The sequence below is a fragment of the Nicotiana tabacum genome, chromosome 24 (assembly GCF_000715075.1).
Source record: "Nicotiana tabacum cultivar K326 chromosome 24, ASM71507v2, whole genome shotgun sequence".
NCBI classification, from domain to species: Eukaryota; Viridiplantae; Streptophyta; class Magnoliopsida; order Solanales; family Solanaceae; genus Nicotiana; species Nicotiana tabacum.
In genome coordinates this window covers 69,286,407-69,313,173 of record NC_134103.1, presented here as the reverse complement: position 1 = coordinate 69,313,173, position 26,767 = coordinate 69,286,407, and the positions used below count along the sequence as shown (strand labels likewise).

Here is a 26,767-nt window from a genome sequence, read left to right as displayed (position 1 = left end):
TCATACACCATTGGATCATCATTCGTGAACAAATGTGTCCACTATTGGAACTCACAGATCTCAACCAGTTGTCTCGTACCAGCCTCTTCCAAGATATCAGGGGCAAATGTGCGGCCCCATAGCACCTTTTGACTTCTTAACCTCTCTTTCCCAGCACTCCTTGGATCACCCATTCTAGCCTTCTTTGAGGAACCAGGTTCCTCATCCGTATCAGCTCTTCTCTTAGCAGACTTGCAAACATTCTTTCCCTTTTCATCAGACTTCACAGACTTTCCACCCAATTCTTCCATCACCCTGGCAGCAGACTCTTCTACCAACTTATCACCAGATTCTTTCACCACATTTTCACTAGCAACAACATCATCAGACTTGTTCAGACTTTCAGCATACACAAAAGATCCCCTTTTAGGCTTGGGGAGACCATGCTTCTGTGAGAGCTTTCTAGTCAAGAAACTAGGTTCCTCTTCTATTTCATCATCCACATTCACAACTAGCATTGTCTTCTCGCTCATAACTTTCCCATCTTTCACTAATTTTCTTTTCCTTGACTTAGCATGGATGTTCTTAAGCGTAGACTCAAGAGCCTCCTTCCTTTGCAACTTTGTAGTAGGTCTCTTAGGAGTGGACTCTTGAGCAACCATTGGTCTATTCCTAGTCAAGATAGCAATCGGCATATCATCAGAATCATCTTCACTAACACCTTTTTCTTCTCTGGACACAGATCTTTCCTCAGACATCACCACACACAAAGGCTCGACATCAAAATGAGGAGAGGGAGCAGGGTCAACACTAAACTAGGGCTCTTGAGAGGGCTCCTGAGTTAGATCCTCTTGGGAGGAATCAGGTCCCTCATTTGGTACTCCAGTAGAATTGTCATGTGTCGATTATTCAACAGGTACAAGATTTCTATCCTCTTTCACAGTCTTAGACTCTTCTCCCCGAGTCCCAAAACCATCATAACCTCCTTCTATAACAACCCCTTCATGAGCTATGGACATCATGTTCTCTATTGCCTCATTTTCTTGTACATCCATTGAAAACGCAGTAGAAAAAGGAGTGTTACCTGTGAACATAAGATCAGGAGCAGTCTTTGTTGAGTCAAACTTCTTGGAACTATCAGTTAGATCTACCTTTGACCCCTTTTTCATAGGCGAGCTTAAAACTGTGTGATTTTCTTCTTTGTCAGTAGTACTTTGTTCATCCCCTTTTTCCGGCGAAATAGGAGAAGGGCTCTAGGCTACAAATCTTTTGGGAGTGGAGATTTTGCGACTCCTATGAGAACCAGAACTCGAGTGGGTAGGAGAGGAGACAGAATGTGGGGGTGACTTTGTCCTAGGGTTTTGGTTTGCAGTGGTGTGGGGTGAGAAGTCTAATATGGGTATGTAAACAGGTGAGGACTCAATGGGGATGTCACTTGGAACACTCGAGGTTGTTTGATTTTCAGCCATGGTGAGAAGAAAAGAAGGGATATGGCAGTTTGAAGAGAGGCATAAGAATGGGGTTTTGAAGTTTGATGGGATGAGTAGTGACAGTGATAGATGGATTTACGATAGATAAGGGACCAGTTAAGAAAGGGCGGCAGTTTTGGGAGTCAGGTCGATAATTATCGGGTGAGACGTTTGGGTTCACAAGACGCAGGGAAAAGAAACTGACACACTGATGATGTGGCACTTGTTTTAACCTTTCAAAATTGTGCATGAGAGAACAGAGAAGCTACTAACAGAGAAACCAGGTTCCCTGACTAATCTTGCATCTATAAGCTTTGCCCTTTTTACCAGCGCGTACTACATCAACTGCTATTTGCTCAGTAATCATCATGCGTGTCTACCTGTAACGGTATAAAGATGAGTTAGACTTTGCCAGAAAATACTTTTTAGCTAATTTACCTGAACATGTCTTTCATAGTCAATCACCAAGGGACCAGGTTCTCAGTTGGGATTTATCAATCCCAGTGCTAGATGATTTCTTTCAAAATGTTCTCTAATCAAGGCCTTGGTAAATATGTCTGCAATCTGATCTTCTGTGCTGCAGAATTTAATGCAAATGAGCCCCTTTTCAACATTGTGTCTGAGGAAGTGATGACGCACATCAATATGCTTAGTTCTCTTATGTTGGACTGGATTTTTGGCCATATTGAATGCACTTGTATTGTCGCATAGGAGAGGCACACAATCTGAGAACACTCCAAAGTCTTCCAGCTGCTGCTTGATCCACAACGATTGAGCATAGCAAGAAGCAGCTGCTACATATTCCGCTTCAGTAGTTGAGAGTCCCACTGAATTTTGCTTCCTTGTACCCCACGAGATTAGGCAAGAACCCAGGAAATGTGCCATTCGAGACGTGCTTTTCCTGTCCACCAGATATCCTGCATAATCAGCGTCAACATACCCAATAAGATCAAAGATGTCACTGTTGATACCCGATTTTTCCCTCAGAAATATATATATATATATATATATATATATATACCTTCAAAATAGTGCATATGCACCATCATTTGATTTACAAGCACACACAAGTATTATTTCATAATTTTTAAAGATTTTAAATTAATTTATTTCTGTATTTTATTATATAAATATCCAATAATATCCCTACAAATTATTTTTTATGCTGATTTAATTATCTAAACTTATTATTTATACCCATATAAGGTTTTAAATATTTTTAGTGCATTTCTTATAATTATATTTGTATTTTTCAGGGCTAAATTGCACATTTTTGCAATAATAGCCCATACATATAATTTATATTATTTATACAAAAAATAACTTTTTATATTTTTATAAAATTAAATAATTGTTTTTAATCATTTACATGCCCAAATGATATTTTTGATATTTATCTATTATTTTTATAAATTATTTATTTGTTAAAATTGAGTATTTAAAATCTAGCCCTAATTTCATAATTAATTTCGGACCTAACTACCCAAACATAGCCCAATTACCCCAAGCTCAAACTCATTAGCCCAGTACCCATACCCATTTAATTAACCTGACCCAACCCCTGCTCAAATCCCAGCCGTTGATAAAAAATGATCAACAGCTCACAAACGCCTGCCCTTTTTCCTTATATCACCCGTCCTCAAACCCTAACCCCATTCCTCCAAACCTTCCGCCTCTCTCTCCGAAGAACCCTAGCCCGCCGCCTCACAACAATTCCTCTCCTAATCCCGCTTCTAATGGGATTTTCTTCCCATTCACTTACCATTTCAATATATTTTCATTATTGGGTGATTTTCTACGGTATTACCTAGTACTTTCCTAAACATGGAAAGTACTCTTACTTTGATTCTATCCTATTTAACTTTCGTCTCTTGAATCTGGACAATATTGAATCCAAGCACGTTATTTTTGCACTGTGTGAGTTCGATTTGTTCGTATCTTGCTGATTCATACTTAACCCTAAGGTTGGGGTTTATAGATTCTCTTTGATTCGAATAGAAATTGGTTCAAGCTTTAATTTTAAGTACTATCTCGTATATATTCACCTTATTATGTATGAATCTGTCTATTTCTGCCGATTATTTTTACTTGCCCTAAATTAGGGTTTCAGATTCTTTTTATTTAAACCAAATCTGGTTCGATTCTGTGTTTTGTGAATAATATTCATGTCTATGTTCATTTTATACAATATGTGACTCCTTTGCCTTTATTTTCTGCCAATATTGTGGAGTTTACCTAAAAACTAGGGTTTCAAAATTTTTCTTCTTTACTGATTGTTTGAATTAATTATATTTCCATATTTATGTGTTTAGTTCCTACACTATTTAAAACCCTCCCCACTCCCCTTTGGTTAAGTTCGAAAATACTTGAAAAATCACTAAAAAGCTATAAAACTAAAGCTGTATACTCCTTACTCTTGAATAATCTTGTTCTGTACTCTGGTTCCCGGCCGGCTGAAAGCCAATGTCATAAATTCTGAGTTCTTGCTCTTTGGGTGATATTCACAATACTGTGGGATTCCTTTCTTTCTTATTTCATTTTAACTGGTGAGTTACCAAGCCTTTTCCATTTCATTCTGATTTATCTGTCATTTCGTTTAATGTGTTACTTCAATTAGACTCTGCAAACCTAAATGCCATTACGTCCGTAGTTTGAGACATGTTTAGACCTACTTTGAGTTGATTAATTTGATTCTGCCTAACCTATATGTCACTGATAGCCACCTCTTGAAGTTTAAGTTTGTTATTATCCTGCTCTTTGAACATGCTCTCATATCTCCTTCTATGGATTAGTTAACTAGGTATGGATGTATTCATTAATAGGATAACAATTCTGTTTCTGAATTCACTATAATGTGGCCTGTTTGGTCCTGTTTTGACATATCTAGTAATTGCCCTAATTAGTTTTTAGCATGTTATGGTCTACTGCCAATTGATATGATTTCTTCTTATGACACTAGTTTCTACACTTAGCCTAATCTGAGTTCTCTTTTACCACTATAAATCTATCTTGTAACTTGCCTTGCTAGCATGTGATTGAATTCATTTTCTGAAACTTGATTAAGTCTACCTTAAGTTTAAGCATGTCTATTATTTGTTTTTATATGCTCAATTGATTCTGTCCTTCAGTGGAATCCCTTGACGTCATTCTATTCATCTACTATCTGGTCCTTCTGAATTCTTATCCTTAGCCGGCTGAAAGCCAAGGCTACTTAGATTCTGTCCTTTGACCTCCCTAGTGTGAGCACTTCTCAGGGTTCATTTGTGACCCTTGAGAACTCTGACAAACTAAGACCTGGTCCCTAGTCTTTCCTCTGAATTATTTCTGATCAACCTCCCTAGTGTGAGCACTGTCCGGGGTTCTTGAAGCCTTTGGGAACTCTGACACACTAGGGTCTTGGGTTCTATATGCTCAGCCTTGACATATGCTCACTGGGTGAATCACTCAACGGTTAGTTGTTTTGTATCTATGAATATGAAATTTTGGAGCTGTTGTGAATTGTGAAAATGAAGGCCTGGCCTGTCCAGGTGTATTTGGGCTTGCTGTAGGCTCCCTATAGCTATATCTATTCTGTAATTTACTATATTCATTCTGGGTCTGTAATAATTATTGTGATAACATTTTGGGGTATTAGTAAAATTGGGAAAGGGATTTTTATCTTACTTGCAACAAGTTGGGTAGAGATCATGCCTATAGATTCGATAATGTGTTATTACATGCCGTGTGTTAGAAATCATACCTATAGGTACTTTGTTATGTTCAGTCATCATATGCTAGCATCCCTGCCTATAGGTTCAATACTTGGCTCAATTGTATTCTATTTCTGCTTGTTAGAGACCGTGCTTATAGGAAATTGTGTGATTCAATGTATGTGCAAAAATTCTGTTTGCATGCTTCCTTATTCTAGAAACCATGTCTATAGGATCTAAAACTGGACCAAAATTTAGAAAGCATGCCCTATAAGTTTGAATCAGTTTTAATTATCATTTTACCCGTTGGTTCAGGAGTTTTGTCAAACATTGTGCTGCTATCCTCATTAGAAAACATGCCTATAGGATTAAAACAAGTGATTCTGGATATGCTTCTGTGATTGCCACTATTTACTATCGCACAAAACATCTAGACATCATGCTAGTAGGTTTAATCTCATTATGCTAAAAATCAGTAGGCAAATTTATGTAGGTCTTGGTAATTGTATTAAGAAACTAACTTTTGCGTATAACTGTCTGCTCATTCGTTCAGTATCACATAGAGATCAGGCCTATAGGATTCTGTGATTTTGCAATTAATAAAATTGTTAGTGCTAATCAGTTTGGCCTGCATTTGATGTCTAAATGCGGAGGGTAACTTCAGCCCATACTTGTTTCTATTTGAAAGTCCTAACTATTTTTGTATGTCGCCTAGTTTTCTCCTTTTGAGCAACCTAAGTTAAGGTCTAGAACTACCCTAAAATAGAGGTTCAAATGCCTCCTGGACCATAGGCATGGGACGGGTAGTGCACGCATAGGGTACGACTTAGAATCAAATAGAGCGCTTTAGGTAAACAACTTAAAGATAGTAATCGGGTAGCAAGAGATGATAGTCTGTGTCCGCTGAATAATATGAGTAACACCCCGTCTTGAGGGAGTTACGAAGTATTATTTATGTTGCACGGGGTGATCCTTTAGGCTAAAAAACTTAGGACCCCCCCCCCATTCCTGTTAAAATGAATTCCCTTTGTTTAATTGATCACCTTGCTTAATCGTAATCCACATAATCTTAAGTTCGACCGGGACCCACAGTTGTGGACCTCGAGGAGTGCCTAACACCTTCTCCTCGAGGTAATTTGAGCCCATACCCGATCTTTGGTGACGCAAACTAGTAAACCTGAGTCATTTGCAAATAGGTGCCCTAACACACCTTAATCCGTTAGGTGGCGACTCTCTCTTTTAATAACCCTTCCTTTTAAAAGAGTTGTTAATGTCGAACCCCGTTTTCGCGAGAAAGAGGGGCGCGACAGCATGGCGACTCTGTTGGGGATATCCTTAGGCTCTTACCATAATGAACTTGGTCTGTGTGAATTAGTCTCCCTCGATAAGCGTGTCTTTATTATTTTATGCTCGAATTCACCGTTTATTTGCTACATGCACACCCCCTTCCCTATTTTCCCTTTTACATGAATGTACATGCAACTTTTCATTTAACCTTGTTCGCTGGCTTCAATCTTTATGTCTTACCCAATCCCTACCCCTTTTACCGCTTTATTATAATTTTTCCATTATGCGAACTAACTCCTTCTTTGTTTTTCTTTCTTTCCTGTCTTTACATTTATTAAATACCGCATTTATCGCTTTCATCATGCAAAATACTTGACAAGGTGTTGTTTTATTTTTTGCATAATTACATGCTCTGCATCATATTCCACTCGTGCGCAATTAATACCATAGCGACACTTGATGAGTGTCCGCACTCTTCCAATATTACCCTTTTTAAATTTGGAAAGGCTTATTTACGGTAAAACCAGTCGATCAGCGGTGCAGTCGATGGTTCCGTGCCTTTCCCTCTTATGTTGTCCGCTTGAGGGTACCGTCTAGACTTCTATAGAAAACCCTACTCTGATGTTAACTGTGTATGCATCATGTCCAAACCTAGCATGAGTTAGAATGTTGTCCGCATAATAACTCTCAAAGGAAATCCTTGTCCAAAGTCCATCGGGATTTCCATAATCCCAACGGGCATGATCATGATATGTGCATTATCTGGAGAAAACGTGCCGATATGCTAATCATTAATGTGTAAGTAGTCAAACGTGGAGGGGGAAAGGGCTAACTTTATTTGTTTTGTAGAAATGAGGCACGAAGTCCCCAGGTTCGGCATGGTCCGAAGTATCTCACCTCTATTTCTAGACTGGTGAGAAAATCTCTCACCAAGCGACAAGAACCATATGAAAAGAATTCTTGGAAATTTACCTTCTTTGATGGACATTCAGCCAAACAATGTACTGATCGAGGCCCCTACTATGTTCTAGGATGAAAAGAGGGTTGTTTTTCGTTTTGGTAACATAGAGATGACTCCCCTTCTTGAGGAAATAAGAGGTTTTGCCGGGCTACCCTGGGATAGCCCTGGTCTGCTGGTACTAGAAAATCGTACTTCTAGGGGATTTCTGAAAATGATGGGTCTTAGAAAGAATGACGAGTTCGTATGCTTGAAGAAGTACTACATACCTTTCGACTTCCTCTATGAGCGTTATGGGCACAACACATCCTACCGTATCTATCATGATGAGTTTGCCATCACTTCCTTGGGCGGGACTCATCGTCGGGTTTTTATGTCCATTGTCTCTTTTCTGGGTATGATAGTATTTCCAATTTAAGGAGACAGGATTCACACTCATTTGGCTATGGTTACCAAGCCCTTAATGGAAGGGATTGAGGGACAAACTTACACTATTGTCCCAATGATCGTGGCAGAGATATACCGAGCTTTGGACCGTTGTCAGAAGGGATTCAGACATTTTGAGGGTTAAAATTTGTTACTGCAAATATGGTTGTTGGAGCATCTTCAAAGAGGACAGTATCGTCAAGAATTTCTGCAGCGACCATGGAATGACCACATAGTCTTTCACCATCCAAAAAGAATGACTTTCATCCCAAACAGGTTTGCACAATCGGAAAATGTCGTAGATTGGGTACACTTCTTTAGCAATTTGACTGATGATAAGGTCCATTGGATGTTCGAGTGGTTCCCTACTAGCGAGCTCATCATCAGGTGCAGGGATGTTCCTCACTTAGTGCTGATCGGGTTGAGGGGTATCTATCTTTATGCTCCTACCAGGGTCATGAGATAGGCTGGGAGAAAACAAGTCATACCACGAGTTTCTAAGATGGTTCACTACAAAGCAGACTTTCAGGGTGGTTCCATTCCATTTAAGTGTGAGGCCCAACACATGTGGCATTTGAAGATTAATGTGGAAAAGGATACCATCGAACCAAATCGGTACCACGTCGGTCATGTGTATTTCTACCTATCATGGTTGGATGATGACAAAGCAGGAGAAGTCAAGACATGGATCGATTGAGGAAATAGGGTCATAGACGATGCTGTTGAAGCACAAGTAAAATACAAGAGGTTGCGCAAGAGAATCCTTGAGTCTGAAGCTAGACATTCGGAACAACACAAGATAGACATGGAATCAATCAATGAATGGAGGGAAGTTGCTACAAAATCAGCAGAGAGGTTGGAGTACTTAGAGCAGGGTTTGATGGAACTTGAAGGGAAGATGAGGAAAAGGATCGTGTATTGTCAGAATACAGAGGGAAACGAATGAGGACACCTAGCAAGGGGGTATCTACTGCTGGACATGCGCGACCTAGGGAATTTGATCGATGGGGCCAAGAAGGCCAAGCTTGGAGAGGGTCCCTCCAGGACCAAATAGAATATAATTTTTGTTTATTTGCTTTTCTAGAGTCATTTTAGAAATTGATTGTAATAAGGCAAATGCCACTAGCAACTCTTTTAATTATTGTCATTTTAGAGGTTTGATCTATTTATTACATTAATGAAATGAGACAGTTATCGACATCAAGTTTCTCCAAATCTATGTGTCGCTAGGCCTACCTCAGGCACAATGAGGTCCCCAAAATTAGGACGCAAATTTATAATTCTGCAATACATGTTTAAATACTGTAAATATCCTTCCAAAATCCCCTACTGACTTGTTTACCTTTTTGCTTTTCTTTGCTTTGATTATTCCCACCCCCTAAGGTTGGTTCTTGCATACTGGAATCATCAGCGTATCATACCAGATCTAGAGGCCCTCCACCTCCTCCTCCTCCAAGTGATCCTAAAAGTAAGGGAAAGGCTAAGATGGATGACATAAGTGGTATCAGGAAAGATAACGTTGCGCATGCGGAAAATATTGGAACTTCAGATGGTCGGAGTACTCCGGCACAAAATGATTTGGTTCTATGGTTGGAGCAGAAAATACTGGAATTGGAAGGGAAACTTGAGCAGGTCCGCAACTTGGCAAACCTCTCCCTCACCTTAAACGTCCCAGATATTAACCAACAGAATGCCCAAAACCCAACACCTCCTCAAAACACACCAAACCAAAATCCACAAAATCCTCCTGCACCTCATCAATACGCCACACCTCCTCAAAGTCCTAACCCTCCACCAGTGCTAACTCCTCCTCAACACCAACATCTTCCGACTCAGTATCCACAAATTACTACCTACCATACTCCTCAAAATACACTACAACCCACCCCCGATCCGCAAAACTCAACCAATGATCATCACTACACCCAAACCCCTGGTATCCACCAAAGTAACCCTATATTCATAAAAACTCTACCTCACCGCACTCAACAAACCCCATACATACCAGAATCTGCCGATAAGGACCTGCTCATCAAGAATATGGCATAGGAACTTAAGAAGCTCACAAGCCGAGTCCAGGGTGTCGAAGGGGGTAAAGGCATTGAGGGTTTGAACTATGAAGATCTGTGTATTCATCCAGACGTAGAACTGCCGGAGGGTTACAAACTTCCCAAGTTCGAGATGTTTGACGGAACAGGTGATCCGAAGGTGCATTTGAGAACATATCGTGACAAGCTTGTAGGAGTTAACAGGGATGAAAGAATCCGTACGAAGCTGTTCATGAGAAGCCTCACTGGAGACGCCCTGTCTTGGTACATCAGTCAGAACCCAAAGAAATGGGTTAATTGGGTAGGCATGGCATCATATTTCATGGATCGGTTCAGGTTTAACACAAAAAACGCACCAGACGTTTTCTATATTCAAAATCTCAAAAAGAAGCCAACGGAAACTTTCCGCGAGTATGCTACTCGGTGGAGGTTTGAAGCTGCAAAAGTAAGGCCAGCGCTAGAAGAAGAACAGATGAATAAGTTCTTCGTCAGAGCTCAGGATCCGCAATACTACTAAAGATTGATGGTTATTGAAAACCATAAATTTTTTGATATCATCAAGTAAGGAGAGAGAATAGAAGAAGGGATCAAAAGCGGAATGGTGATAAATTTTGAAGCACTCCAAGCCACGAATAAGGCCCTGCAGTCAGGAGGTATCTCCAAGAAGAAAGAAGTAGGTGCAGTAATGGTAGCCCAAGGTCCGAAGTCTCCTCTTACATACCAAATACCTCCACCCACATATCAGCCTTCACCTTCTATATACCAATAACCTGCCATCACTTACCATACCTATAACACCCAACCCGCATACTACCACTCACCACCAGCCCGCCAAGACTACCAAAAACCTAGACCAAATTTCGACCGCAGACCACCCAGACAATACGCCCCAATTGTTGAACCTGTAGACCAATTGTACGAGAGACTGAAGGTTGCCGGTTATATCACTCCCATTCCCGCTGTCGACATGGAAAATTCCTCTTAGTGGGTCAATCCAAATAAGACATGTGCCTATCACTCAGGCATGAAAGGTCATACTATTGATGAGTGTCATACTTTAAAGGATAAGATTCAGACATTAATTGGCACCAAAGTCATGCAGACAAAGGAGGCTGCACCCAATGTCCGAAATAATCCTCTCCCAGATCACAAGGGCAGAGGGGTAAACATGATAGAGACCGATGAAGAATGGGACTCAGAGGGGTCAATTAAACTCATTCGAGAAGGGGATAATCCTGAAATATCTCTAGTCACTCTCACACCTATCATGGTACAAAATCAGACACCAATTGAAGTTGAGGTAGCTGCACCAACTCCTCTTGAGATTGAAGTAACAACACTCTTCACCGTGATGGTAGCACATACACCATCTTATAAGTCTAAGGCTATACCATGGGATTATGTTGCAGAAGCAAGAAGGAAAGGAAAGGGTAAAATGGAAGAAAATGGTACAACACAAGGTATGACTAGAACTGGTAAGGTTTACACGCCCTAGCATTTGGGGAAAACAAGTAAAGAAGCCGTTTCCAAGCATCCCAGCATTGAAACCGGCCCGGATGATCTTTGGAGAAAGGTTCAAGCAAGGGAGTATTATGTGGTTGATCATTTGAACAAAACCCCCGCTCAGATATCCATTCTGTCACTACTACAGAATTCTGAGGCACATAGGAACGCGTTGATGAAAGTGTTGAATGAGGCTTGCGTACCCAACAACATTACTAGTGGAGAGATGGACAATATGGTAGGACAAATGTTGGAAAGCCATAAGATCACTTTTCATGAAGACGAGCTACCACAAGAAGGACTAAGTCACAACAGGGCACTGCATATCACAGTGCAATTTGAGGATAAGTTCATTGCCAAAGTCCTGATAGATGGGGGTTCGAGTCTTAACATATGTCCACTAACTACTCTGAAAAGATTGGGTAAAGGCCTCCACGAGATACGAGCAGGAAGTATGAATGTGAAAGCATTTGATGGATCTCAAAGGGCCAAAATTGGGGAAACCAACCTCAGCCTACAGATGGGCCCAACCTGGTTTGATGTTGAGTTTCAAGTGTTGGACATATCTGATACCTACAACCTATTGTTGGGACGACCATGGATACACGTCGTTGGGGCCATAGCTTTTACTCTACATCAGGTCGTGAAGTTTGAATGGAACCATCATGAGGTGCCATGAAGTGATCATCCATGGGGACAGAAGTAATCCCATTTACACCAGTCAAACTGCTCCGGTCATCGAGAATAGAAGGAAGTTAGGTGGAGAAACATATCATAACATCGAGCACGTCAACGCAATTGAAAAGGAAAAATAGTGGAGCAGTAAGATAGAAGGCATATTGGCATGGACAGGGTATGAGCCTGGCAAAGGTCTCGGCAAGAATCTCCAGGGGATCACCAAACCAATACAGCTAAAGCGTCACAGCACAACTTTTGGGCTTGGGTATGAATACACACGGCACAAGTATCAGAATTAGTCGCCACCATGGAATTATCCTTATTACCCTCTAGAGCAACCAGTACCACATTTGAGCCAGTCATTTTACCAAGTTGACATGATGTGGGAGTCTGAAGAAGATAAAGTTCTAGCCGGTATAAGGAATCTTTTTCTGGATGACGGAGACATAGATTGTAGTGCGATAGTTGAGGAGGAAGAGGAGGAAGGCCTCATTATCCAGACCTTGGAGAAGGGAGCTGTTCTCAAGAACTGGACTGTTGCACCATCAAGGGCCCATCGAGTTCCTGGGTAGCCTTAAAATTAGCATCATTTTTTTAAAAAGCATTTTTTATGAGCATTTAAGACGTTTTCAGCATTTTGTTTTAAGCATGTTTTGTTTTGAAATAATTGCTTGGGTTATCGAGCCGCACGTGTTTGACGTTTTCAAGATTTATCTAAATGCATTTATATTTTTTATTATTCTTTACGTTTTTTTCTACAACATTATTATTACCTACCCCGATGAACTTATGACTGTGACATGTAATGAGACAACACAACATAAAGATAACGATTTAGAAGATCTGGAAAGGGATATAATGCCCGAGGAAATTGTAACAGAAGTGGAAAACTTTGAAAACAAGCCTAAGTCAAATTTGGATGAGACTGAAACAGTTAATCTAGGAGACTCCGAAACGGTCAAGGAAACACGTGTAAGCATTCAACTGTCACCATCAGAGAAAGAAGAATACACTCGTTTCCTGAAGGAATATGAGGATATCTTTGCATGGTCCTATGATGACATGACCGGTTTGAGCACGTCCACAGTGGCTCATAAACTACCTACCAACCCAATGTGTTCGCCAGTAAAGCAGAAGCTCAGAAAGTTCAAGCCAGATATGAGTTTGAAAATCAAAGAAGAAGTCACCAAACATATCAAAGCTAAGGTTCTCAGAGTGGTTGAATATCCAACTTGGTTGGCTAACATCATGCCAGTTCCGAAGAAGGATGGGAAAGTCAGAGTATGCGTCAATTATCGGGACCTAAACAGAGTAAGTTCCAAAGATGATCTCTCGTGACCCAACATACACATATTGATCGACAATTGCGCCAGGCATGAACTCCAATCCTTTGTAGATTGCTTCGCAGGATATCATCAGATCTGGATGGATGAAGAGGATGCCGAAAAGACGGCTTTTATCATACCATGGGGGGTGTACTGCTATAAAATAATGTCGTTCGGTCTAAAGAATGCTGGGGCCACTTATATGAGGGCCATGATAACTATTTCCAATGACATGATACACAAGGAGATAGAGGTATATGTGGATGACATCATCATCTAATCCAAGAAGAGTACATATCACATAGCAGACTTGAGGAAATTTTTTGATCGGCTTTGGAGGTACAATTTGAAATTGAATCCCGCAAAATGTGCCTTCGGGGTCCCCGTAGGAAAGTTATTAGGGTTCATCATCAGCCGCCGAGGAATTGAGCTAGACCCATCAAAGGTCAAGACTATCTGATATTTACCGTCTCCAAAGAACAAGAAAGATGTGATGAGATTCTTGGGATGTCTTAATTACATCAGCCGCTTCATAGCACAATCAACCATGATCTGTGAGCCAATTTTCAAAATGTTAAAGAAGGATGTCGTAACCAATTGGACTGAAGATTGCCACAAAGCTTTTGACAAAATCAAAGAATATTTGTCCACACCGCCAGTCCTGGTCCCGCCAGAACCTGGTAGACCACTGCTACTCTATCTCTATGTATTAGATGGGGCTTTCGGTTGTATCTTGGGACAACACGACGAGACGGGAAGGAAAGAACATGCCATATACTATTTGAGTAAGAAGTTCACACCCTACGAAGCACGATATTCTTTGCTGGAATGCACCTGTTGTGCTTTGACCTGGATAGCCCAGAAACTGAGGCACTACTTTTGTGCCTATACCACATATCTCATATCAAGGATGGACCCTCTGAAGTACATCTTCCAGAAACCCATGCCTACAGGGAAGTTGGCAAAATGGCAGATATTGTTGAGTGAATTCGACATTGTCTATGTAACTCAAAAGGCGGTTAAAGGATATGCATTAGCGGATCATCTTGCGGAAAATCCTGTAGGAGGAGAATACGAACCACTAAAAACATATTTTCCTGATGAAGAAGTATCATTCGTAGGAGAAGATATCAGCGAAGCCTATGATGGGTGGAGAATGTTTTTCAATGGAGCCGCAAACTTCAAATGAGTGGGTATTCGAGCCGTCTTGGTGTCAGAAATAGGTCAACATTATCCGGTATCCGCAAAACTCAGATTTTCGTGCACCAATAATATGGCAGAATACGAGGCTTGCATATTGGAGCTCAATTTGGCCGTTGACATGAATATCCAAGAATTATTGGTAATTGGCGATTCAGGGATAATGGGCTACAAAGAATACCAAGATATTACAATATCTATATCATGTTCAAGAGATGATGAAGAGGTTCACGAAGATAGAGTTTAGACATGTCCCGAGAATCCAGAATGAGTTCGCAGCCGCATTGGCCACTTTGTCCTCCGTGATACAGCATCCGGACAAGAATTTCATCGACCCTATTCCGGTAAAGATTCATAATCAGTCTTCTTACTGCGCTCATGTTGAAGAAGAACCAGACGGGAATCCATGGTTCCATGATATCAAGGAATACTTGGCAAAAGGAAAGTACCCGGAGCATGCAAATCATACTAAAAACGCACGCTCCGAAGATTGTCCAAACATTTCTTCCAAAGTGGAGGGATTATGTACAGTAGGACTCCAGACTTAGGATTATTACGGTGTGTTGACGCCAAGGAAGTTTCCAAACTGCTCGAAGAGATACACGCCAGAACCTGCGGCCCACATATGAATGGTTTCGTCCTAGCCAAGAATATATTTAGAGCCGGATACTTTTGAATGATTATGGAAACAGACCGCATCCGGTATGTCCAGAAATGTCATCAGTGCTAGATACACTCAGATATGATACGGGTACCTCCAAATGAACTTAATGCAACCAGCACTCCTTGGTTTTTTGCTGCCTAGTGAATGGATGTCATTGGACCAATCGAGCCCACCGCTTCAAATGGGTACAGGTTTATTCTAGTGGCCATCGACTATTTCACAAAGTGGGTTGAAGCTGCATCTTACAAAGTTGTAACCAAGAAAGTCGTCGCAGATTTTGCCAGGGGCCGTATTGTTTATCGATTCGGGGTTCCAGAGTCCATCGTCACCGACAACGCCGCCAATCACAATAGTGACCTAATGAAAGCTATGTGCGAGACCTTCAAAATCAAGGACAAGAATTCCACAGCATACAGGCCTCAAATGAATGGAGTTGTGGAAGCCGCCAACAAGAACATTAAGAAGATACTAAGGAAGATGGTAGGGAATCACAAACAGTGGCACGAGAAGTTACCATTTGCCTTATTGTGATACCGTACCACAGTCCACACGTCAACCGGGGCAACTCCTTATCTATTGGTCTATGGTACTGAAGCCATCATCCCCGCCGAGGTAGAAATTCCTTCCTTGAGAATTATACAAGAAGCTGAGCTTAGTGATGCCGAATGGATAAGAAGTCGCTACGAGTAGTTAACTCTCATTGATGGGAAAATGATGAATGCGGTGTGTCATGGTCAGCTTTATCAGAACAGAATGTCCAGCACTTTCAACAAAAGGGTCAAACCTAGACAATTCACACCAAGGCAGCTGGTGCTGAAATGGATCTTTCCACATCAGGATGAAGCCAAAGAAAAATTCTCACCCAACTGGCAAAGGTCTTATATGGTTCAAAGGGTACTAACAGGAGGAGCACTCATACTGGCAGAGATGGATGGAGAAATTTGGCCAAAGCCTATCAATTCAGATGCAGTCAAAAGATACTATGTCTAAAATTTTTGCATTTCTTCATATGATGTAATTAAACTACGCTTGACCTAATTCCCGTTTAAGAGGGGATATGTAGGCAGCAATAAAATTCTCATTTTTTCCCACAATCAGAAAGGCAAGCTCAGCCAACGGCACCGTATGCTCTCAAAATTCTGGGGCAAGCTCAGCCAACGGCACCGCATGCGGAACAACCAGAGATTCGTCTAGGTAACTGGGGCAGAATTTTGAGGAGGACCCTCAAAATTCTATGGCAAGAAGGTCGCAATATCTCTAACAATGTCGCAGTTATTGGTTCATCTAATCAATTTTTAAATTGCACATTACTTTGTTTTGACAGATACTACACATGGTAACTCGAACAGGATTCCAACGCGGAGCGGAGCAGACAAAGGCACGAACCAACCTCCCCCGCAATACTCACGATTTTTCTTTGAATGTAGGAACAGGAGATAGTTGCCAGTACGTGCGCACCTTAGAATCACTGTCTTCACAACAACAAGGCTACCGAACTCATCCACAACTAAGAAATACTCCGCTATCACTTATTATTTATTCGTTGCATGAGACTAAGCATTGTCTCAAATCTTGCATGAGGCTAAGCCCTGCCTCCTCAACTACATAAGGCTAAGCATTGCCTTCCATTTGCATGAGACTAAGCAATATCTCAAATCTTGCATGAGGCTAAGCCCTGCCTCCTCAACTGCATAAGGCTAAGCATTACCTTCCATTTGCATGAGACTAAGCACTGTCCTTTATACATGAGGCTAAGCCTTGCCTCCTCAATTGCATAAGGCTAAGCTCTACCTTCCCATTGCATAAGACTAAGCATTGTCTCAAATCTTGCATGAGGCTAAGCCCTGCCTCCCCAATTGCATAAGGCTAAGCTCTACCTTCCCATTGTATGAGACTAAGCATTGTCTCAAATCTTACATGAGGCTAAGCCCCGCCTCCTTAACCGCATAAGGCTAAGCTCTGCCTTTCCATTGCATGAGACTAAGCATTGTCTCAAATTTTGCATGATGCTAAGCCCTGCCTCCTCAACTGCATAAGGTTAAGCATTGCCTTCCATTTGCATGAGACTAAGCACTGTCTCCAATCTTTGCATGAGGCTAAGCCCTGCCTCCTCAATTGCATAAGGCTAAGCGCTGCTTTCCCTTTGCACGAGACTAAGCATTGTCTCCAATCCTGCATGAGACTAAGCATCGTCTCAAATCTCGCATGAGGCTAAGCCCTACCTTCTCAATTGCATAAGGCTAAGCTCTACCTTCCCATTGCATGAGACTAAGCATTGTCTCAAATCTTGCATGAGGCTAAGCCCTGCCTTCTTAGCTGCATAAGGCTAAGCACTGCCTTCCATTACATGAGGCTAAGCCCTGCCTCCTTAATTGCATAAAGCTAAGCACTATCTTCAATTGCATGAGACTAAGCACTGTCTCTAATATTTGGATGAGGCTAAGCACTGCCTCCTCAATTGCATAAGGCTAGGCATTGCTTCCCCTTTGCACGATACAAAGCATTGTCTCCAATCTTGCATGAGACTAAGCATTGTCTCCAACCTTGCCCAAGACTAAGCATTGTCGCTCCATGCATAACCACAAATTTTACGTTGTTCAAAACCCTTGCATTATTCTCTTCTCTCGGGGCTAAGCTCTGGCCCCGGTTCTTACACGAGACTAAGCTCTGTCTTGTTTTAGGTCAAGCATCATGTCATTGCATATCATAGGCTGAAACATCGCCATTTTATCCAAAGGCGTCATAATCCGAAGGCATCATCCTCATAGTCGGAAGACACCATGCCATGGCCTGAGGATCTCTCAATATTACACATAATTATTCAAAGGCATCATAATTCGGAGGCACCATCTTCATAGCCCGAGAACATCATTTCATGGCATGCGAATCTCTTATCACATGATTCATGGCCCAGGACGTCATGGTCGAAGGACATCATCCCCACCGTCCGAAGACGATCTCCATAGTCCAAAGGGAATTTGCATCATGCGTAAATTTATGCAATAATCTATATGTATTTGTATGCATCGTATTTTGAATTTGCAGGTGATCCAAGAAGTAACCGTTCTCCTAACTGGAGCAATCTTCGCTCCGGTTTCCATTCAATGTTCACATCCTGCAATTATTTAAAACGTAACCAACCATTGTCTGTTACCCATTTCCATCTGATAACCGTTCGAATACCCATAACCATTCCCATAATATCTTGTCCATTCTTACAATAACTCCATCGGCTTATTCCACAGCTGGAACCAGAACTACACATGGCCTGGACCCAAAACTACATATGGCCTTATACAAAATAATAACTTTTTATATTTTTATAATATTAAATAATTGTTTTTAATCATTTGCATGCGCAACTGATATTTTTTATATTTATCTATTATTTTTATAAATTATTTATTTGTTAAAATTGGGTATTTAAAATCTGGCCCTAATTTCATAATTAATTTCGGACCTAACTACCCAAACATAACCCAATTACCCCAAGCCCAAACTCATTAGCCCAGTACCCATACCCATTTAATTAACCCGACCCAACCCCTGTTCAAATTCCAACCGTTGATAAAAAATGATCAACGACTCACAAATGCCTCCCCTTTTTCCTTATATCACCCGTCCTCAAACCCTAACCCCATTCCTCCAAACCCGCCGCATCTCTACTTTCTCCCCTCTGAAGAACCCTAGCCCGCCGCCTCATAACAATTCCTCTCACAATCCCGCTTCTAATGGAATTTTCTTCCCATTCACTTACCATTTCAATATATTTTCATTATTGGGTGATTTTCTACGGTATTACCTAGTACTTGCCTAAACATGGCAAGTACTCTTACTTTGATTTTGTCCTATTTAACTTTCGTCTCTTGAATCTGGACAATATTGAGTCCAAACACGTTATTTTGCATTGTGTGAGTCCGATTTGTTCGTATCTTGTTGATTCGTACTTAACCCTAAGGTTGGGGTTTACAGATTCTCTTTGATTCGAACCGAAATTAGTTCAAGCTTTAATTTTAAGTACTATCTCATCTATATTCACCTTATTATGTATGAATCTGTCTATTTCTACCGATTATTTTTACTTGCCCTAAATTAGGGTTTTAGATCCTTTTTATTTGAACTAAATCTAGTTCGATTCTGTGTTTTGTGAATAATATTTATGTCTATGTTCATTTTATACAATATGTGACTTCTTTGCCTTTATTTTCTGCCGACTTTGTGGAGTTTACCTAAAAACTAGGGTTTTAAAATTTTTCTTCTTTACTGATTGTTTGAATTAATTATATTTCCATATTTATGTGTTTAGTTCCTACACTATTTAAACCCCTCCCCACTCCCCTTTGGTTAAGTTCGAAAATCCTTGAAAATTATTAAAAAGCTATAAATTTAAAGTTGTATACTCCTTACTCTTGAATAATCTTGTTCTGTACTTCTGTTCCCGGCCGGCTGAAAGCCAAGGTCATAAATTCTGAGTTCTTGCTCTTTGGGTGATATTCACAATACTGTAGGATTTCTTTCTTTCTTGTTTCATTTTAACTGGTGAGTTAACAAGCCTTTGCCATTTCATTCTGATTTATTTGTCATTTCGTTTAATGTGTTACTTCAATTAGACTCTGCAAACCTAAATGCCATTACATCCGTAGTTTGAGACATGTTTAGACCTACTTTGAGTTGATTAATTTGATTCTGCCTAACCTATATGTCACTGATAGCCACCTCTTGAAGTTTAAGTTTGTTATTATCCTGCTCTTTGAACATGCTCTCATATCTCCTTCTATGGATTAGTTAACTAGGTATGGATGTATTCATTAATAGGATAACAAGTCTATTTCTGAATTCACTATAATGTGGCCTGTTTGGTCCTGTTTTGACATATCTAGTAATTACCCTAATTAGTTTTCAGCATGTTATGGTCTACTGCCAATTGATATGATTTCTTCTTATGACACTAGTTTCTGCACTTAGCCTAATCTGAATTCTCTTTTACCACTATAAATCTGTCTTTTAACTTCCCTTGCTAGCATGTGATTGAATTCATTTCCTGAAACTTGATTAAGTCTGCTTTAAGTTTAAGTATGTCTGTTATTTGTTTTTATATGCTCATTTGATTCTGTCCTTCAGTGGAATCCCTTGACGTCATTCTATTCCTCTACTATCTGGTCCTTCTGAATTCTTATCCTTAGCCGGCTGAAAGCCAAGGCTACTTAGATTTTGTCCTTTGACCTCCCTAGTGTGAGCACTGCTCAGGGTTTATTTGTGACCCTTGTTAACTCTGACACACTAAGACCTGGTCCCTAGTCTTTCCTCTGAATTATTTCTAATCAACCTTCCTAGTGTGTGCACTGCCCTGGGTTCTTGAAGCCCTTGGAAACTCTGACACACTAGGGTTTTGGGTTCTATATGCTCAGCCTTGACATATGCTCACTGGGTGAATCACTCAACGGTTAGTTGTTTTGTATCTATGAATATGAAATTTTGGAGCTGTTGTGAATTGTGAGAATGAAGGCCTGGCCTATCCAGGTGTATTTGGGCCTGCTGTAGGCTCCCTATAGCTATATCTATTCTGTAATTTACTATATTCATTCTGGGTCTGTAATAATTATTGTAATAATATTGTGGGGTATTAGTAAAATTGGGAAAGGGATTTTAATCTTACTTGCAACAAGTTGGGTAGAGATAATGCCTATAGGTTCGATAATGTGTTATTACATGTCATATTTTAGAAATCATGCCTATAGATACTTTGTTATGTTCAGTCATCATATGATAGCAGCCCTGCCTATAGGTTCAATACTTGGTTCAATTGTGTTTTATTTCTGCTTGTTAGAGATTGTGCTTATAGAAAATTGTGTGATTCAATGTATGTGCAAAAATTTTGTTTGCATGCTTCCTTATTCTAGAAACCATGTCTATAGGATCTAAAACTGGACCAAATTGTAGAAAGCATGCCTATAGGTTTGAATCAGTTTTATTTATCATTTTCCCCGTTGGTTCAGGAGTTTTGTCAAACATTGTGCTACTATCCTCATTAGAAAACATGCCTATAGGATCAAAACAAGTGATTCTGGATATGCTTCTGTGATTGCCACTATTTACTATCGCACAAAACATCTAGACATCATGCTAGTATGTTTAATCTCATTATGCTAAAAATCAGTAGGCAAATTTATGTAGGTCTTGGTAATTGTATTAAGAAACTAACTTTTGCGTATAACTGTCTGCTCATTCGTTCAGTATCACATAGAGATCAGGCCTATAGGATTCTGTGATTTTGCAATTAATAAAATTGTTAGTGCTAATCAGTTTGGCCTGCATTTGATGTCTAAATGCGGAGGGTAACTTCAGCCCATACTTGTTTCTATTTGAAAGTCCTAACTATTTTTGTATGTCGCCTAGTTTTCTCCTTTTGAGCAACCTAAGTTAAGGTCTAGAACTACCCTAAAATAGAGGTCCAAATGCCTCCTGGACCATAGGCATGGGACGGGTAGTACACGCATAGGGTACGACTTAGAATCAAATAGAGCGCTTTAGGTAAACAACTTAAAGATAGTAATCGGGTAGCAGGAGATGATAGTCTGTGTCCGCTGAATAATATGAATAACACCCCGTCTTGAGGGAGTTACGAAGTATTATCTATGTTGCACGGGGTGATCCTTTAGGCTAAAAAACTTAGGACCCCCCCCCCATTCCTATTAAAATAGTTCTTTCTTTGTCCAAATTGTTTCTTTTCTCTTAGACTAATTTACATGATTTGAGTTCGACTGGGACCCACAGTTGTGGACCTCGAGGAGTGCCTAACACCTTCTCCTCGAGGTAATTTGAGCCCATACCCGATCTTTGGTGACGCAAACTAGTAAACCTGAGTCATTTGCAAATAGGTGCCCTAACGCACCTTAATCCGTTAGGTGGCGACTCTCTCTTTTAATAACCCTTCCTTTTAAAAGAGTTGTCAATGTCGAAACCCGTTTTCGCGAGAAAGAGGGGCGTGACAGTCACGTGAGGGATAGTAGAGAACCAGGTCCTGCATTCCTTTGGGATATCTGAATATTCTCTTGGCAACCTTCAGATGAGATTCCTTTGGATTGGAGTGAAACCTTGCACAAAGGCCCACGCTGAACACAATGTCTAGTCTGCTTGCATTAAGGTACAAGAGTGACCCTATGATCCCTCTATACATGGTATGATTTCCAGGGGAACCAAGTTCATCCATGTCTAGACGGGTAGTTGTGGCAATAGGGGTGTCGATGACTTTTGATTCTTCCATGTCAAACCTTTTCAGCAATTCCTTGAAGTACTTCTGCTGACTTATCGATGTTCCCTTCTGAGATTGCTTCACTTGAAGTCCTAAAAAGAAATTTAATTCACCCATCATACTCATCTTGAACTCACTCCCCATGAGTTTTGCAAATTCTTCACAAAGAGAGTTAGTTGTGGCTCCAAAGATGATATCATCAACATATGCCTGAACAATGAGGAGGTTCCTCCCTCATTTTTTCAGAAAAAGAGTGTTGTCAATTTTTCCTCTTGTAAATTCATTTTCTAGAAGGAATTTTGACAACCTTTTATACCAAGCCCGGGGAGCCTGCTTTAGCCCGTACAATGCCTTGTCCAGTTTGAACACATGCTCAGGATGCTCGTGACTCTCAAAACCAGGAGGCTGCTTGACATAGACTTCTTCTTTCAGATATCCATTTAGAAATGCACTTTTGACATCCATTTGGAACAGTGTGAACTCCATATGAGATGCAAAGGCAATAAGAATTCTAATGGCTTCCATTCGAGCAACTGGAGCAAACGTTTCATCATAATCGATCCCTTCTTCCTTATTGTAGCCTTGAAATACAAGCCTTGCCTTGTTTCTTGTTGTATTTTCAAACTCATCAAGTTTGTTCCTGAATACCCACCTGGTTCCTATAATAGTTTGATCTGCAGGTCGAGGGACCAGGTGTCATACCTTGTTTCTTTCAAATTGATGCAGCTCATCTTGCATGGCTGTGATCCAGTCTGCATCTTTCAACGCTTCTTTAATGTTTTTGGGCTCTATTTGAGAAAGAAAGGTTGAAAAGGCAACTGAGTTTCTGGTTTTTGATCTGGTTTGAACACCTGAGTCAAGAGGGGTGATTATGTTGTCAAGAGGATGTGAGCTTTTGTGCTTCCAGTTTGGTACCCGAATCTCATTTGTAGAGGACCCAGGTGTATCTGACTGAGGTTCTTGGCCGCTTCTTACTTCAGCAAGTTGAGTACCTTGGACTGCATCGGCAACTCTATTTTCAGCTTTAGTTGTTGTTATCGTGGGGCCAGGTTCCTCTCTAATGGATGAAGATGTATTTGCATCATCTTTAGTGGATTCCTTGACATGACTCCTCATGTCTGCCTTTCCATTTTCCATGCCAATAACTTCACCTGGAACAGATAAAGGTTCTTCATCTTGGTCAACACGTCTGTCCTTCTCACATGAGAGGTGAGATTCATCAAATATCACATGTATACTATCTTAAACACATTGAGTCCTTTTGTTGTATACTTTGTAAGCTTTGCTTTGGGATGAGTATCCCAGAAAGATTCCTTCATCACTTTTCGCATCGAATTTTCCAAGAGCTTCCTTTCCATTGATGAGGACAAAACATTTACACCCAAAAGTCCTTATATGTGTCAGCTTGGGCTTCCTTCCATTCAGGAGTTCATATGGAGTCTTGTTCAAAAGGGACCTAATCATGCACTTGTTCACCAAGTAGCAAGCAGTATTGACAGCTTTAGCCCCGAAATTCTATGTGATCCCACTGTCAATCAACATTGTCCGTGCCATGTCTTTAAAAGTTCTATTTTTTCTTCTCCACAATACCATTTTGTTGAGGTATTCTTGGAGCCGAAAAATTATGAGTGATACCATTTTCAGTACAAAACTCATCAAATTTGGCATTGTCGAACTTTATCCCATGATCAGACCTGATGCAAAGTACATTATTACCCATCTTCACTTGAATCCTTTTGACGAAAGCAACAAACACTTCAAAGGTTTCATCCTTGGTTTTGAGAAACAAAGTTCAGGTGAATCTGGAGTAATCGTCAACTATAACGAAGATATATTTCTTTCCTCCCCTGCTTGCCACCCTCATGGGTCCACATAGATCTATGTGAAGAAGATCAAGTGACTTTGAGGTACTGACTTCCTTTTTGGGCTTGAATGAGGATCTGACTTGCTTGCCCTTTACACATGCATCACACACTTTGTGATCCTTGAAACTTGACTTGGGCAGACCACGAACCAGGTCCTTCCTGACCAATTTGTTCAGCAACGTGAAGCTTGCATGACCCAGCCTCTTATGCCATAATTCAGCATCATCATCAATAGCACTTAGATAGTTGAGATCACCATTCTGCAGAGACTCAAAATCAGCAACATAGATATTTTTGTATCTTTTTGCTACTAGCACCACCTCACCAGTCACTATGTTTGTGACTGTACATATTTTTTACACAAATTCCACCTTGTTTCCCTTGTCACAGATCTGAGAAACACTTAGCAAGTTGTACTTCAACTCATTCACGTAGTACACATTTTCGATTGAGTGTGAGAGAAACTTCACAATCCTTCCAACTCCCAAAATGTATCATTTTTTGCCATTTCCAAAGGATACACTCCCTCCTTGCAGGGCTTTAAGTGAAAGGAAATCATTTGTACTTCCAGTCATGTGCTTTGAGCAGCCACTATCCATGTACCATTGTAGGCTACTTCCTTTCACTGTTCCCTGCACAAGAAAATCAGGAGTTAGACTTAGGAACCCAAATGAGTTTGGGTCCCTTATAATGAGGGAAGGGGTGAATGAAGGATCTTCTGGTCCAAGTAGGCATCATGCATTTTTTATATGAGGGACCAGGTTCTCTACCAGTAGTTACTTTTTCAGCGAAAACTTTATTTTTCTGTTGTGACTGAAATCTGGCCTTACAGTTTTCTTTAAAGTACCCAGTGTTGCCACAGTGAGTGCAAAGCCAATTATCAGGTACAATAACATACTTGTTGTGAGGGTTGTAGGGAATCTTTTCCCTTTGGAACCCAATCCCCTGCATGTTTCCCTCATAGTTGGTATACATGGCAGTAATAGCATCAGAGGAGCAGGTCTACTTGAGTGATTTTTCAAGATCACTCTTCACTCTTCCTAGTTCTTCATGAAGTTGTTTGTTTGTCTCAATCTCGGCACACAGACTAGACTTTCACTGAATTTAACTCACTTTCAAGCTTAATGTGTGCCTCGCTTGCAACTTCTTTTCCCTTTTGAGAATTTTCAGTCCTACTCTCTATTTTAGGTTCTCCAATTGTCTCCTTCAAGTCCACTACCACCACTAATAGGTCATCTCTCTCATGCTCAATGTTAGAAACTCTCTCATCTAAGGCATCCTTCTTTTTCTTCAGGTTCTCAATTGTTTCCTTTAAATCATCAACAACGATTACTAGGTCATCTTTGGTTTGTTCTGCTTCTCCTAACTCCACAGTTAAAGCATCTTTATCATTTATAAGACTCTGATAAGCATCAATTAACACATTTGCCAAAGACATGAGTTTTTTGGGAGAATAAGATTTCAGATTTCTCTGAACATCCAAGAAATTTACCTCATCATCGTCGTCATCTTCATCATCATTAGACTGAGCCATCAAGGCAAAGATTGAGTCATACTCAGTTGCTTCACTTTCCACTGCCATCATTGAACTATCACCGTGATCACTTTTTCTTCAGATTCGCTGGAGGAGTCTCCCCATGCAGCAAGAGCTTGCTTTACAATTGTCAGTGGCATTATTTCTCTTGAAGCGTTTATCAAGAGACGGGTTCCTCTTGGTTATTTTGTCAAAGTTATTTTTGTACTGATCTTGCTTTAAGATAGGGCACTCCTTGATGAAGTGTCCTGGCTTGCCACATTTATGACAGAGGTCATAATTTTTTGGCTTGCTAGAGTTTTCCCTTTTTGGAATGCCTCCATTCCTACGAACCATCTTCTGAAATCTTCTTGTCAAGTAAGCCATATCACCATCCTCACCACTTGAATCATTGTTGTCTGTCTTGAGGACCGGGTTCTTCTCCCTTTTGGGTTCTCTTCTTTCATTGTCCTTTTTCTTCTTTATTTCATATATTTTTAGATTGCCAACAAATTCATCTATGGTCAGTGACTGCAAGTCCTTCGCCTCTGTAATGGCATTCACTTTGCTTTCCCAAGAACTGGGAAGAACACTAAGGATTTTCCTGATAAGCTTGTTTCTTGGAATAGTTTCACCAAGAGAGTGAAGCTCATTAATAATGGAGGTGAAGCGAGTGTGCATATCTTGGATGGATTCATCATCTTTCATCCTGAAGAGCTCGTATTCAGTTGTGAGCATGTCGATCTTGGATTGCTTAACTTGTGTTGTTCCTTTGTGAGCTGTCTGAAGAGCCTCCCAAATTTTTTTGTTGATTGATATGCCGATATCCTGTTATATTCATCAGGACCAATACCACAAACAAGAATTTTCTTTGCACGAAAGTTCTTTTCTATGGCCTTTCGATCAGCGTC

At 40.5% G+C, this 26,767-nt stretch overlaps 1 protein-coding gene across 1 annotated transcript; it reads right to left on the bottom strand.

Moving 5' to 3' along the window:
* Nucleotides 1–1,928: 1,928 nt before the first annotated feature.
* LOC142178201 (uncharacterized) lies at nucleotides 1,929–26,564 on the bottom strand. Its single transcript, XM_075247527.1, has 8 exons — nucleotides 26,367–26,564; nucleotides 25,457–25,745; nucleotides 24,493–24,686; nucleotides 24,173–24,249; nucleotides 23,751–23,934; nucleotides 23,181–23,672; nucleotides 22,223–22,688; nucleotides 1,929–2,365 (listed from the first exon to the last, which is right to left on the bottom strand). The coding sequence occupies exons 1-8, from the start codon at nucleotides 26,562–26,564 to the stop codon at nucleotides 1,929–1,931; spliced, it is 2,337 nt and encodes a 778-aa protein (XP_075103628.1).
* Between the last annotated feature and the right edge of the window lie 203 nt (nucleotides 26,565–26,767).